The 13,985-nt window shown below is 47.0% G+C and overlaps 1 protein-coding gene across 1 annotated transcript in view; it reads right to left on the bottom strand.

Moving 5' to 3' along the window:
• Positions 1–323: 323 nt before the first annotated feature.
• fbxo10 (F-box protein 10) overlaps positions 324–13,985 on the bottom strand; it is a 31,141-nt gene continuing 17,479 nt past the window's right edge. The window contains exons 8-13 of the mRNA XM_038988146.1: positions 7,211–7,281; positions 6,891–7,043; positions 6,414–6,713; positions 1,900–2,210; positions 1,631–1,818; positions 324–1,473 (exon numbers count right to left, since the gene is read on the bottom strand). Of these exons, the coding sequence (XP_038844074.1) occupies positions 1,278–1,473; positions 1,631–1,818; positions 1,900–2,210; positions 6,414–6,713; positions 6,891–7,043; positions 7,211–7,281 (1,219 nt within the window). The 3' untranslated portion in view covers positions 324–1,277. The remainder of the gene's footprint in view (positions 1,474–1,630; positions 1,819–1,899; positions 2,211–6,413; positions 6,714–6,890; positions 7,044–7,210; positions 7,282–13,985) is intronic.

Raw genomic sequence — 13,985 nt, 5'->3', positions numbered from 1 at the left:
GGGGAGAGGGAGACATGGGTAAGGAGGAAGAGAGACGGGGAGAGGGAGACATGGGTAAGGAGGAAGAGAGGGGAGGAAGACATGGGTAAGGAGGAAGAGAGAAGGGGAGAGGAAGACATGGGTAAGGAGGAAGAGAGAGGGGAGGAAGACATGGGTAAGGAGGAAGAGAGGGGAGGAAGACATGGGTAAGGAGGAAGAGAGAGGGGAGGAAGACATGGGTAAGGAGGAAGAGAGGGGAGGAAGACATGGGTAAGGAGGAAGAGAGAAACATATTCCTGGAGCGGGAAAGCAGGTGAGATAGAGATGGACACTAGAAACCCTCCTCAAAGTATTCTTTAAACAAATAAAACATTTAATGTAATAAACTAAATCCAGGTTGTGTGTGAGTTCCTACCGTCAGAACATTACCCGTCTGGGAGAACTGAGGAAGTGACTCGTGTGGTGAAAACATGTAGAAAGCGCAGTAAAAACACTAGTAGACATTTCAGTGAGGAAACTGGATTTTTTGGGGGAAACTTGAATGTCATTAAGGCTAGGAGTTATTCCTAGTCAGGTAAAACTCCAATCCCTAACCACTGATACCACACCAGTCACATGACACTGTCCATGATACCACACCAGTCACATGACACTGTCCATGATACCACACCAGTCACATGACACTGTCCATGATACCACGCCAGTCACATGACACTGTCCATGATACCACACCAGTCACATGACACTGTCCATGATACCACACCAGTCACAGTGGTAAATGCTGTATAGAAGCTCCTCCAGTAGTGGGGATCTCATAGCTCAATGACACTTCTAGAACCCTCTGGGGAGGACAACGTTCTAGAACCCTCTGGGAGGACCATGTTCTAGAACCCCCAGGGAGGACAATGTTCTAGAACCCTCCAGGGAGGACAATGTTCTAGAACCCTCCAGGGAGGACAGTTCTAGAACCCTCCAGGGAGGACAATGTTCTAGAACCCCCCCGGGGGAGGACAACGTTCTAGAACCCCCCCGGGAGAGGACAACGTTCTAGAACCCCCCCGGGGGAGGACAACGTTCTAGAACCCCCGGGGAGGACAATGTTCTAGAACACCCAAGACAGGCAACGTTCTGTGTCCAGCCATTCCACAACATCTGCAGAGTTCAAGTGTTCCTAGATCAACATGTCAGAGGAATGTTTTAAGAAAACAATGTTTTGAGACAGGAGAGGTCAGGGCTGAACTCTTGACCCCTGGTGAGGAGGTCATCCAATCCGTCTTCAGCGCGGGGTTGCTAGGGCCTCAGAGGATGGTGCAGAAGACGCTGCCGTTGTTATGGCAACCGCTCTCGACGGTGGCGGTGATCCTGGTAGTCATGGAGATGGCAAAGTGGGAGGGGTGACAGGAGGAGGAGGAGGGGGGGAGGGATGAGGGACGGTCAGAGAGGGGGCGGGGGGGAGGGTTCTCCAAAACCCAGGGAGGGGCAGAGGAACATGTCCTGGCAGGAGAGAGCAGAGGGGGGGGGTGGAGGAGAGACGAAGAGGAGAGGAAACGGGATGAGGGAAGAGGAGGGGTAAAATGTATTAACCCATTAAATAGCTAGAAGGAAGTGTCCATACTTGGTGAGTAGCATTGAAAGTCTGTTGCCTAGCTACCTGTTGCTATGTTTTAGCACGCTGTTGTTGCGCAGCGCGCTGCTGTCGTTGCCGGGGTCGCGGTGTAGCGGGGGTTTGACGTTGCCGGGGTGACCCTGGAACACCAGGTTGTCGTGGACGACGGCCTTTGCCGGCCCCAGCACGGCGATGCCACACCCCTGTACCGGCTGGACTCGATTACGCAACACCTACACACACAAAGTATTTATTTAATACCCAGGGTGATGATGATTGTGTGTATGTGTGTTGTGTGTCTGAGCCCAGCTCACCTTGACATCGGCGCTGTCCGTCAACCGTATCCCGTAACCACGGTTACCCACCACGTCGTTCTCCACCACCTGTCCATCGCCCCGGAAACTAACGCCATGGCCGCCGTTGTCATACACACCGTTGCCGCGGAGTTCCACCCGACACTCCCTCTCCACGGCGACGCCACCGCGCCCGTTTCCATGGACGCAGTTAGCAACTAGTCGAGTCAGCTGACTGCTCTGTAGCACGGCAACACCGGCGCCACGGTTACCGTTCACTAGGTTAGCAACGACATTCAGCGGTTCACTGCTCTTCACGTATAAACCAACCGCTAGACAGAGAGAGAGACAGACAGAGAGAGACAGAAAGACAGAGAGAGAAAGACAGAGAGAGGCAGAGAGAGAAAGACAGAGAGAGGCAGAGAGACAGAGAGAGGCAGAGAGACAGACAGAGAGAGACAGAGAGTTTATGTTCCATATCAGTGATTTAACAACAATGCTGTGTTTAGATGGTACGAGGTAAACGGTAGACCAGATGTCATTGTTCTTGGCCCTCTTCTCTCTCCAAGTCACTCAGCTCCGTCATATCCTCACATGGTCTCTCCTATCACTGCTATGAGGATGGACCTCTCCTCTTCTCTCTATACACCAAGTCACTCAGCTCTGTCATATCCTTACATGGTCTCTCCTATCACTGCTATGAGGATGGACCTCTCCTCTTCTCTCTATACACCAAGTCACTCAGCTCTGTCATATCCTTACATGGTCTCTCCTATCACTGCTATGAGGATGGACCTCTCCTCTTCTCTCTATACACCAAGTCACTCAGCTCCGTCATATCCTCACATGGTCTCTCCTATCACTGCTATGAGGATGGACCTCTCCTCTTCTCTCTATACACCAAGTCACTCAGCTCTGTCATATCCTTACATGGTCTCTCCTATCACTGCTATGAGGATGGACCTCTCCTCTTCTCTCTATACACCAAGTCACTCAGCTCCGTCATATCCTCACATGGTCTCTCCTATCACTGCTATGAGGACGGACCTCTCCTCTTCTCTCTCTACACCAAGTCACTCAGCTCTGTCATATCCTCACATGGTCTCTCCTATCACTGCTATGAGGACGGACCTCTCCCCTTCTCTCTATAGACCAAGTCACTCAGCTCTGTCATATCCTCACATGGTCTCTCCTATCACTGCTATGAGGACGGACCTCTCCCCTTCTCTCTATACACCAAGTCACTCAGCTCCGTCATATCCTCACATGGTCTCTCCTATCACTGCTATGAGGATGGACCTCTCCCCTTCTCTCTATACACCAAGTCACTCAGCTCTGTCATATCCTCACATGGTCTCTCCTATCACTGCTATGAGGACGGACCTCTCCCCTTCTCTCTATACACCAAGTCACTCAGCTCTGTCATATCCTCACATGGTCTCTCCTATCACTGCTATGAGGACGGACCTCTCCCCTTCTCTCTATACACCAAGTCACTCAGCTCTGTCATATCCTCACATGGTCTCTCCTATCACTGCTATGAGGATGGACCTCTCCTCTTCTCTCTATACACCAAGTCACTCAGCTCCGTCATATCCTCACATGGTCTCTCCTATCACTGCTATGAGGATGGACCTCTCCTCTTCTCTCTATACACCAAGTCACTCAGCTCTGTCATATCCTCACATAGGGCTGGGCGATATGGCCAAAATATTATATCACGGTATTTTATGTTTTTGATTAATAAAAGTTGTAAATGTGCTTTATGAGTAGTGCGTGGCCCTTGGGTGGCAACACATATATTCTAAGTGATTTCAATGGGTCTTTCTCCATTCTGATTGGGTTGAAGTTGAATTGAACAGTATAAAACAAAAAAACAAAAATCAGAATTTTCATCCATTTTCTGCATTTGAGATCGTTTCCACACTGCCACGTAGAGCTGCACGATATGGGCAAGTCACCTGGGCCTTATTTTTAACCAAATGTTGCGATTTAAGAGCAAAACACTGTTGGAATAATAGGAATATAATGTCTATTCTAATTATTTGGTTAGAATATAATAGTGGGCACTTTTAATACAGTGTTGTTGGACATGACAACGAATGAAAATGCCAGGGAGAAGTAGTTATTATTGTGACAGGGTATTAACTAATGTGTTGATAGGTGTTTCCTAGGGGACCCTATAATCTTTGGCTACATTGAATGTTTTCTGTTAGCTACTTCATGTAGCTAACTGATTCTTGCTTTTCCGTTTACCTCTTTAAATTTAGAAGACACTGTTGCACAAACAACATGCTAATTAAGGTCAACACAATCACTGGTATTATCAGGCTGTATAGCTAATTACACTTGCTCTGACTCATTAAGTTACATGTATTAGCTAGCTAGCTAGCGATTAGCATTAGCGGCTAACAAGATTTAGGAACAACTTGCTAAGAAAAGACAAGCTAGCTGTCAGCAGATGTAAGAAACACAAGCTAATAGTGTAATTATAGAATACAAGGAGATTTATATTTTAAGAAGCAAAAGTGACAACTGCATCGTTGTCATCGACAGTGTTGATTGCGTTGCGTTGACCATGCAGACGGAACGCGGAAGTGCCTCCTGGTTGAGGAACATCAAATGCGCTCCTTGAGTGACAGGAGGGGTGGCTAGGTTTGTGTGGACAGCGGCATAGAGAGACCGGAGAGAAGTAAACAATAAAAATGGCCGTTACAACACTGCGTATCACATTTAACAAACCAAACATTCAAATGCCGGTATAGAAGGTAAAGTAAAAACCCAAACCAATCCGACCTATCGCTGCTATGAGGATGACACTCAACTACTCTTCTCCCCCCCCCCCCCCCCCCTTTGACACCCAGGTGGCAACACGCATCTCTGAGTGCCTGGCAGATATCTCAGCTTGGATGTCGGCCACCCACAGAGCTGCTCTTCCTCCCGGGGAAGGCCTGCAGGCTGAAGGACCTCTCCATCACGGTTGACAACACCACAGTGTCGCCCCTCCCAGAGTGTAAAGAACCTTGGCGTGACCCTGGACAACACTCTGTCGTTCTCTGCAAACATCACAGCAGTGACCATGTCCTGCAGGTTCATGCTCTACAACATCCGTAGAGTACGACCCTACCTCACACAGGAAGTGGCGCAGGTCCTAATACCGTCTGGACGACTGCAACTGGCTGTTGGCTCTGGGCTCTCCGCTTGTGTCATCCAACCCCTGCAACTTACCCAGAACGCAGCAGCCCGCCTGGAGTTCAACCTTCCCAAATTCTCCCATGTTACCCCACTCCTCCTCACACTCCACTGGCTTCCAGTCGAAGGTCACGTCCCCTACCAGACCACGGTGCTTCCCTACAGGGCAGCAAGAGGAACTGCCCCCTCCCTACCTTTTAGGCTATGCTCAAACCCTACACACTAACCTGGGCACTCTGTTCTGCCAGCCTCCATTGTGGCTCTACAGTGTCTACAGTCTCACCTCCATTGTGGCTCTACAGTGTCTACAGTCTCTCCTCCATTGCGGCTCTACAGTCTCTCCTCCATTGTGGCTCTACAGTGTCTACAGTCTCTCCTCCATTGCGGCTCTACAGTGTCTACAGTCTCACCTCCATTGTGGCTCTACAGTCTCACCTCCATTGCGGCTCTACAGTGTCTACAGTCTCACCTCCATTACGGCCTGTACAGTGTCTACAGTCTCTCCTCCATTACGGCTCTACAGTGTCTACAGTCTCACCTCCATTGCGGCTCTACAGTGTCTACAATCTCACCTCCATTGCGGCTCTACAGTGTCTACAGTCTCTCCTCCATTGCAGCTCTACAGTGTCTACAGTCTCACCTCCATTGTGGCTCTACAGTCTCTCCTCCATTGTGGCTCTACAGTGTCTACAGTCTCACCTCCATTGCGGCTCTACAGTGTCTACAGTCTCACCTCCATTGTGGCTCTACAGTGTCTACAGTCTCACCTCCATTGCGGCCCTACAGTGTCTACAATCTCACCTCCATTGCGGCTCTACAGTGTCTACAGTCTCACCTCCATTGTGGCTCTACAGTGTCTACAGTCTCACCTCCATTGCGGCTCTACAGTGTCTACAGTCTCTCCTCCATTGTGGCTCTACAGTGTCTACAGTCTCTCCTCCATTGTGGCTCTACAGTGTCTACAGTCTCTCCTCCATTGTGGCTCTACAGTGTCTACAGTCTCTCCTCCATTGTGGCTCTACAGTGTCTACAGTCTCTCCTCCATTGCGGCCCTACAGTGTCTACAGTCTCTCCTCCATTGTGGCTCTACAGTGTCTACAGTCTCTCCTCCATTGCGGCCCTACAGTGTCTACAGTCTCACCTCCATTACAGCTCTACAGTGTCTACAGTCTCACCTCCATTGTGGCTCTACAGTGTCTACAGTCTCTCCTCCATTGCGGCCCTACAGTGTCTACAGTCTCACCTCCATTACGGCTCTACAGTGTCTACAGTCTCTCCTCCATTGCGGCTCTACAGTGTCTACAGTCTCTCCTCCATTGCGGCTCTACAGTGTCTAGTCTCACCTCCATTACGGCTAATGCAGTTTCCCTCCACCAGAGCCGTGCTGATGGAGCGCCGGGCGGAGAGACGTTCGTCCTCGCTGTCAAGGTCACCTTCCCACGCCAGCAGCTCTCCTTCCTCATGGAAGTTCTCCTGTCCTCCTCCTCTTCCTCCTCCCTCCTGCCCCCCTTCCCTGGTCCCGCCCCCGTCAGGGTCCTTCCGGCAGAACACGGCCAGCCCGTACATGCGGTTATGGGTAATGTAGTTTCCCAACAGCTGAGGGAGGCTGGAGGACATCAACCACACACCACAGCCCTTGTTGCCTAGGAGAAGGGAGAGGAGAGGAGGACAGGAGAACAGGAAGTGACATCAGCGAACAGAAAGTGTGTGTATATTACTCACTGTAGATGTGGTTTCCCTCTATGAGTCCACGGCCTCTCTCCCCCACCACCACCCCGACAGAGAGGAGGACAGGAAGTGACAGGAAGTGTATTACTCACTGTAGATGTGGTTTCCCTCTATGAGTCCACGGCCTCTCTCCCCCACCACCACCCCGTCAGAGTAGCCATGACAGATGTAGTTGTTCCTCAGGACCGGGTCGCCCCCCCGCCTGATGTCTGCACCCCCCCACTGGTTCTCCCTGATCACATTCTCTGGAGGAGGAGGAGGGGGGAGAATGGATAGATAGCATTAAAGTACCTACATTTACATAATATCACTAATAATACATTTCATTCATAAAGTACTTTTCACATTTCAGTCAAGATGCTGTGTGTGTGCAGGTTGCTGTGTGTGTGTGTGTGTGTGTGTGTGTAAGTACCGACTATCACCCCTCTGCCGTTCTCATTCACAGCAATCCCTGCTGCCTGACCCTGGAAGATATGGTTACCACTGGAGGAGAGTGAGAGGGAGGAAAAAGGGAAGGAGAGAGAGAGGGAAGGAGAGAGAGAGGGAGAAGGTTGGGGGGAGGGAGAGAGAGAGGGAGAAGGTTGGATGGAGGGAAGGAGAGAGAGGGAGGGGTAGAGAAGGTAGAGGGAAGGAGAAGGTTGGAGGGAGGGGGAGGGGTAGAGGGAAGGAGGGAGAAGGTTGGAGGGAGAGGGATGTCAAATAAATGTATATTTTATACACTGCTCAAAAAAATAAAGGGAACACTTAAACAACACAATGTAACTCCAAGTCAATCACACTTCTGTGAAATCAAACTGTCCACTTAGGAAGCAACACTGATTGACAATACATTTCACATGCTGTTGTGCAAATGGAATAGACAAAAGGTGGAAATTATAGGCAATTAGCAAGACACCCCCAATAAAGGAATGGTTCTGCAGGTGGTGACCAAAGACCACTTCTCAGTTCCTATGCTTCCTGGCTGATGTTTTGGTCACTGTTGAATGCTGGCGGTGCTTTCACTCTAGTGGTAGCATGAGACGGAGTCTACAACCCACACAAGTGGCTCAGGTAGTGCAGTTCATCCAGGATGGCACATCAATGCGAGCTGTGGCAAAAAGGTTTGCTGTGTCTGTCAGCATAGTGTCCAGAGCATGGAGGCGCTACCAGGAGACAGGCCAGTACATCAGGAGACGTGGAGGAGGCCGTAGGAGGGCAACAACCCAGCAGCAGGACCGCTACCTCCGCCTTTGTGCAAGGAGGAGCACTACCAGAGCCCTGCAAAATGACCTCCAGCAGGCCACAAATGTGCATGTGTCTGCTCAAACGGTCAGAAACAGACTCCATGAGGGTGGTATGAGGGCCCGACGTCCACAGGTGGGGGTTGTGCTCACAGCCCAACACCGTGCAGGACGTTTGGCATTTGCCAGAGAACACCAAGATTGGCAAATTCGCCACTGGCGCCCTGTGCTCTTCACAGATGAAAGCAGGTTCACACTGAGCACATGAGCACGTGACAGACGTGACAGAGTCTGGAGACGCCGTGGAGAACGTTCTGCTGCCTGCAACATCCTCCAGCATGACCGGTTTGGCGGTGGGTCAGTCATGGTGTGGGGTGGCATTTCTTTGTGGGGCCGCACAGCCCTCCATGTGCTCGCCAGAGGTAGCCTGACTGCCATTAGGTACCGAGATGAGATCCTCAGACCCCTTGTGAGACCATATGCTGACACATGCACATTTGTGGCCTGCTGGAGGTCATTTTGCAGGGCTCTGGTAGTGCTCCTCCTTGCACAAAGGCGGAGGTAGCGGTCCTGCTGCTGGGTTGTTGCCCTCCTACGGCCTCCTCCACGTCTCCTGATGTACTGGCCTGTCTCCTGGTAGCGCCTCCATGCTCTGGACACTACGCTGACAGACACAGCAAACCTTTTTGCCACAGCTCGCATTGATGTGCCATCCTGGATGAACTGCACTACCTGAGCCACTTGTGTGGGTTGTAGACTCCGTCTCATGCTACCACTAGAGTGAAAGCACCGCCAGCATTCAAAAGTGACCAAAACATCAGCCAGGAAGCATAGGAACTGAGAAGTGGTCTGTGGTCACCACCTGCAGAACCATTCCTTTATTGGGGGTGTCTTGCTAATTGCCTATAATTTCCACCTTTTGTCTATTCCATTTGCACAACAGCATGTGAAATTTATTGTCAATCAGTGTTGCTTCCTAAGTGGACAGTTTGATTTCACAGAAGTGCGATTGACTTGGAGTTACATTGTGTTGTTTAAGTGTTCCCTTTATTTTTTTGAGCAGTGTATATAGTGTTGAATGTCTCCCGACATAATGTATAATATCTAGATATATAGTGTGGAATGTCTCCAGACATAATGTATAATATCTAGATATATATAGTGTATAATATCTAGATATATATAGTGTATAATATCTAGATATATATAGTGTATAATATCTAGATATATATAGTGTATAATATCTAGATATATATAGTGTATAATATCTAGATATATAGTGTATAATATCTAGATATATAGTGTATAATATCTAGATATATATAGTGTATAATATCTAGATATATATAGTGTATAATATCTAGATATATATAGTGTATAATATCTAGATATAGTGTATAATATCTAGATATATATAGTGTATAATATCTAGATATAGTGTATAATATCTAGATATAGTGTATAATATCTAGATATATATAGTGTATAATATCTAGATATAGTGTATAATATCTAGATATATATAGTGTATAATATCTAGATATATATAGTGTATAATATCTAGATATAGTGTATAATATCTAGATATATATAGTGTATAACATCTAGATATATATAGTGTATAATATCTAGATATATAGTGTATAATATCTAGATATATATAGTGTATAGTATCTATATATAGTGTATAATATCTAGATATATATAGCGTATAATATCTATATAGTGTATAATATCTAGATGTATAGTGTATAATATCTAGATATAGTGTATAATATCTAGATATATATAGTGTATAATATCTAGATATATAGTGTATAATATCTAGATATATATAGTGTATAATATCTAGATATATAGTGTATAATATCTAGATATATATAGTGTATAATATCTAGATATAGTGTATAATATCTATATATAGTGTATAATATCTAGACATAGTGTATAATATCTATATATAGTGTATAACATCTAGATATATATAGTGTATAATATCTAGATATATAGTGTATAATATCTATATATAGTGTATAATATCTAGATATATATAGTGTATAATATCTAGATATATATAGTGTATAATATCTAGATATATATAGTGTATAATATCTAGATATATATAGTGTAGATATAGATATATATAGTGTATATATAGATATATATAGTGTATATATATAGATATATATAGTGTATAATATCTAGATATATAGTGTATAATATCTAGAGATATATGTATATCTAGAATATAAGTGTATAGATATATATAGTGTATAATATCTAGATATATAGTGTATAATATCTAGATATATAGTGTATAATATCTAGATATATAGTGTAATATCTAGATATATATAGTGTATAATTCTATATATATAGGTATAATATCTATATAGTGTATAATATCTAGATGTATAGTGTATAACATAATGTAACCCCCTCTCCTACTGACTACAGGGTTCCTGTTGAACAGAATGTAGACTCCCCCTCTCCTACCTGACTACAGGGTTCCTGTTGAACAGAATGTAGACTCCCCTCCTACCTGACTAAGGGTTCCTGTTGAAAGAATGTGACTCCCCTCTCCTACCTGACTCCAGGGTTCCTGTATAACAGAATGTAGACCCCTCTCCTACCTGACTACAGGTTCCTGTATAACAGAATGTAGACTCCCTCTCCTACCTGACACAGGGTTCCTGTTGAACAGAATGTAGACTCCCTCTCCTACTGACTACAGGGTTCCTGTTGAACAGAATGTAGACTCCCTCTCCTACCTGACTACAGGGTTCCTATACAGAATTAGACTCCCCTCTCCTACCTGACTACAGGGTTCCTGTTGAACAGAATGTAGACTCCCCCTCCTACCTGACTACAGGGTTCCGTTGAACAGAATGTAGACCCCCCTCTCCTACCTGACTACAGGTTCCTGTTGACAGAATGTAGACCCCCTCTCCTACCTGACTACAGGGTTCCTGTTGAACAGAATGTAGACTCCCTCTCCTACTGACTACAGGGTTCCTGTTGAACAGAATGTAGACTCCCCTCTCCTACCTGACTACAGGGTTCCGTTAACAGAATGTAGACCCCCTCTCCTACCTGACTACAGGGTTCCTGTTGAACAGAATGTACTCCCTCTCTACCTGACTACAGGTTTCCCGTATAACAGAATGTAGACTCCCTCTCCTACCTGACTACAGGGTTCCTGTATACAGAATGTAGACTCCCCCTCTCCTACTGACTACAGGGTTCCTGTTGAACAGAATGTAGACTCCCCTCTCCTACCTGACTACAGGGTTCCTTGTATAACAGAATGTAGACTCCCCTCTCCTACCTGACTACGGTTCCTTGAACAGAATGTAGACTCCCTCTCCTACCTGACTACAGGGTTCCTGTTGAACAGAATGTAGACTCCCTCTCCTACCTGACTACAGGGTTCCTGTATCAGAATGTAGACTCCCCTCTCCTACTGACTACAGGGTTCCTGTTGAACAGAATGTAGACCCACCCTCTCCTACCTGACTACAGGGTTCCTGTATAACAGAATGTAGACCCCCCTCTCCTACCTGACTACAGGGTTCCGTTGAACGAATGTAGACTCCCTCTCCTCCTGACTACAGGGTTCCTGTATACAGAATGTAGACTCCCCTCTCCTACCTGACTACAGTTTCCTGTTGAACAGAATGTAGACTCCTCTCCTACCTGACTACAGGGTTCCTGTATAACAGAAGTAGACTCCCCTCTCTACCATGACTACAGGGTTCCTGTTGACAGAATTGTGACCCCCCCTCTCCTACCTGACTACAGGGTTCCTGTATAACAGAATGTAGACTCCCCTCTCCTACCTACTACAGGGTTCCGTTGAACAGAATGTAGACTCCCTCTCTACCTGACTACAGGGTTCCTGTTGAACAGAATGTAGACCCCCCTCTCCTACCTGACTACAGGGTTCCTGTATAACAGAATGTAGACCCCCCTCTCCTACCTGACTACAGGTTCCGTTGACAGAATGTAGACCCCTCTCTACCTGACTACAGGTTCCTGTATAACAGAATGTAGACTCCCCTCTCCTACCTACTACAGGGTTCCTGTATAACAAATGTAGACTCCCCTCTCCTACCTGACTACAGGGTTCCGTGAACAGAATGTAGACCCCCTCTCCTACTGACTACAGGGTTCCTGTATAACAGAATGTAGACTCCCCTCTCCTACTGACTACAGGGTTCCTGTATAACAGAATGTAACTACCCTCTCCTACCTACTACAGGGTTCCTGTTGAACAGAATGTAGACCCCCCTCTCCTACCTGACTACAGGGTTCCTGTTAACAGAATGTTAGACCCCCCTCTCCTACCTAACTACAGGGTTCCTGTAATAACAGAATGTAGACTCCCTCTCCTACCTGACTACAGGGTTCCTGTTGAACAGAATGTAGACTCCCTCTCCTACCTGACTACAGGTTTCCTGTTAACGAATGTAGACCCCCTCTCCTACCTGACTACAGGGTTCCTGTATAACAGAATGTAGACACCCCCTCTCCTACCTGACTACAGGGTTCCTGTATAACAGAATGTGACTCCCCCTCTCTACCTGACTACAGGGTCCTGTGAAACAAATGTAGACTCCTCCTCCACCTGACTACAGGGTTCCTGTTGAACGAAATGTAGATCCCTCTCCTACCTGACTACAGGTTTCCTGTATAACAGAATGTAGACCCCCTCTCCTACCTGACTACAGGGTTCCTGTATAACAGAATGTAGACCCCCTCTCCTACCTGACTACAGGGTTCCTGTATAACAGAATGTAGACCCCCTCTCCTACCTGACTACAGGGTTCCGTTGAACAGAATGTAGACTCCCCTCTCCTACCTGACTACAGGGTTCCTGTATAACAGAATGTAGACTCCCCTCTCCTACCACTAAGGTTCCTGTATAACAGAATGTAGACTCCTCTCTCTACCTGACTACAGGGTTCCTGTATAACAGAATGTAGACTCCCCTCTCCTACCTGACTACAGGGTTCCGTTGAACAGAATGTAGACCCCCCTCTCCTACCTGACTACAGGGTTCCTGTATACAAATGTAGACCCCCCTCTCCTACCTGACTAGGGTTCCTGTATACAGAATGTAGACCCCCCTCTCCTACCTACTACAGGTTCCTGTTGAACAGAATGTAGACTCCCTCTCCTACCTGACTACAGGGTTCCTGTTGAACAGAATGTAGACCCCCTCTCCTACCTGACTACAGGTTCCTGTATAACAGAATGTAGACCCCCCTCTCCTACCTGACTACAGGGTTCCGTTGAACAGAATGTAGACTCCCTCTCCTACCTGACTACAGGGTTCCTGTATAACAGAATGTAGACTCCCCTCTCCTACCTGACTACAGGTTCCTGTATAACAGAATGTAGACTCACCTCTCCTACCTGACTACAGGGTTCCTGTTGAACAGAATGTAGACCCCCTCTCCTACCTGACTACAGGGTTCCTGTAAACAGATGTAGACCCCCTCTCCTACCTGACTACAAGGGTTCCTGTATAACGAAATGTAGACTCCCTCTCCTACCTGACTACAGGGTTCTGTTGACAGAATGTAGACACCCCTCTCCTACCTGACTACAGGGTTCCTGTTGAACAGAATGTAGACTCCCTCTCCTACCTGACTACAGGGTTCCTGTATAACAGAATGTAGACCCCTCTCCTACCTGACTACAGGTTCCTGTATAACAGAATGTAGACTCCCCCTCTCTACCTGACTACAGGGTTCCTGTATAACAGAAGGTAGACTCCCTCTCTCCTACCTGACTACAGGTTTCCGTTAACAGAATGTAGACTACCCTCTCCTACCTGACTACAGGGTTCTGTATAACAGAATGTAGACTCCCCCCTCCTACCTGACTACAGGGTTCCTGTATAACAGAATGTAGACCCCCCTCTCCTACCTGACTACAGGTTCCTGTATAACAGAATGTAGA

Source organism: Salvelinus namaycush, unplaced genomic scaffold (assembly GCF_016432855.1).
Source record: "Salvelinus namaycush isolate Seneca unplaced genomic scaffold, SaNama_1.0 Scaffold967, whole genome shotgun sequence".
Taxonomy (NCBI): domain Eukaryota; kingdom Metazoa; phylum Chordata; class Actinopteri; order Salmoniformes; family Salmonidae; genus Salvelinus; species Salvelinus namaycush.
This window is presented reverse-complemented; position numbering and strand designations above follow the sequence as displayed.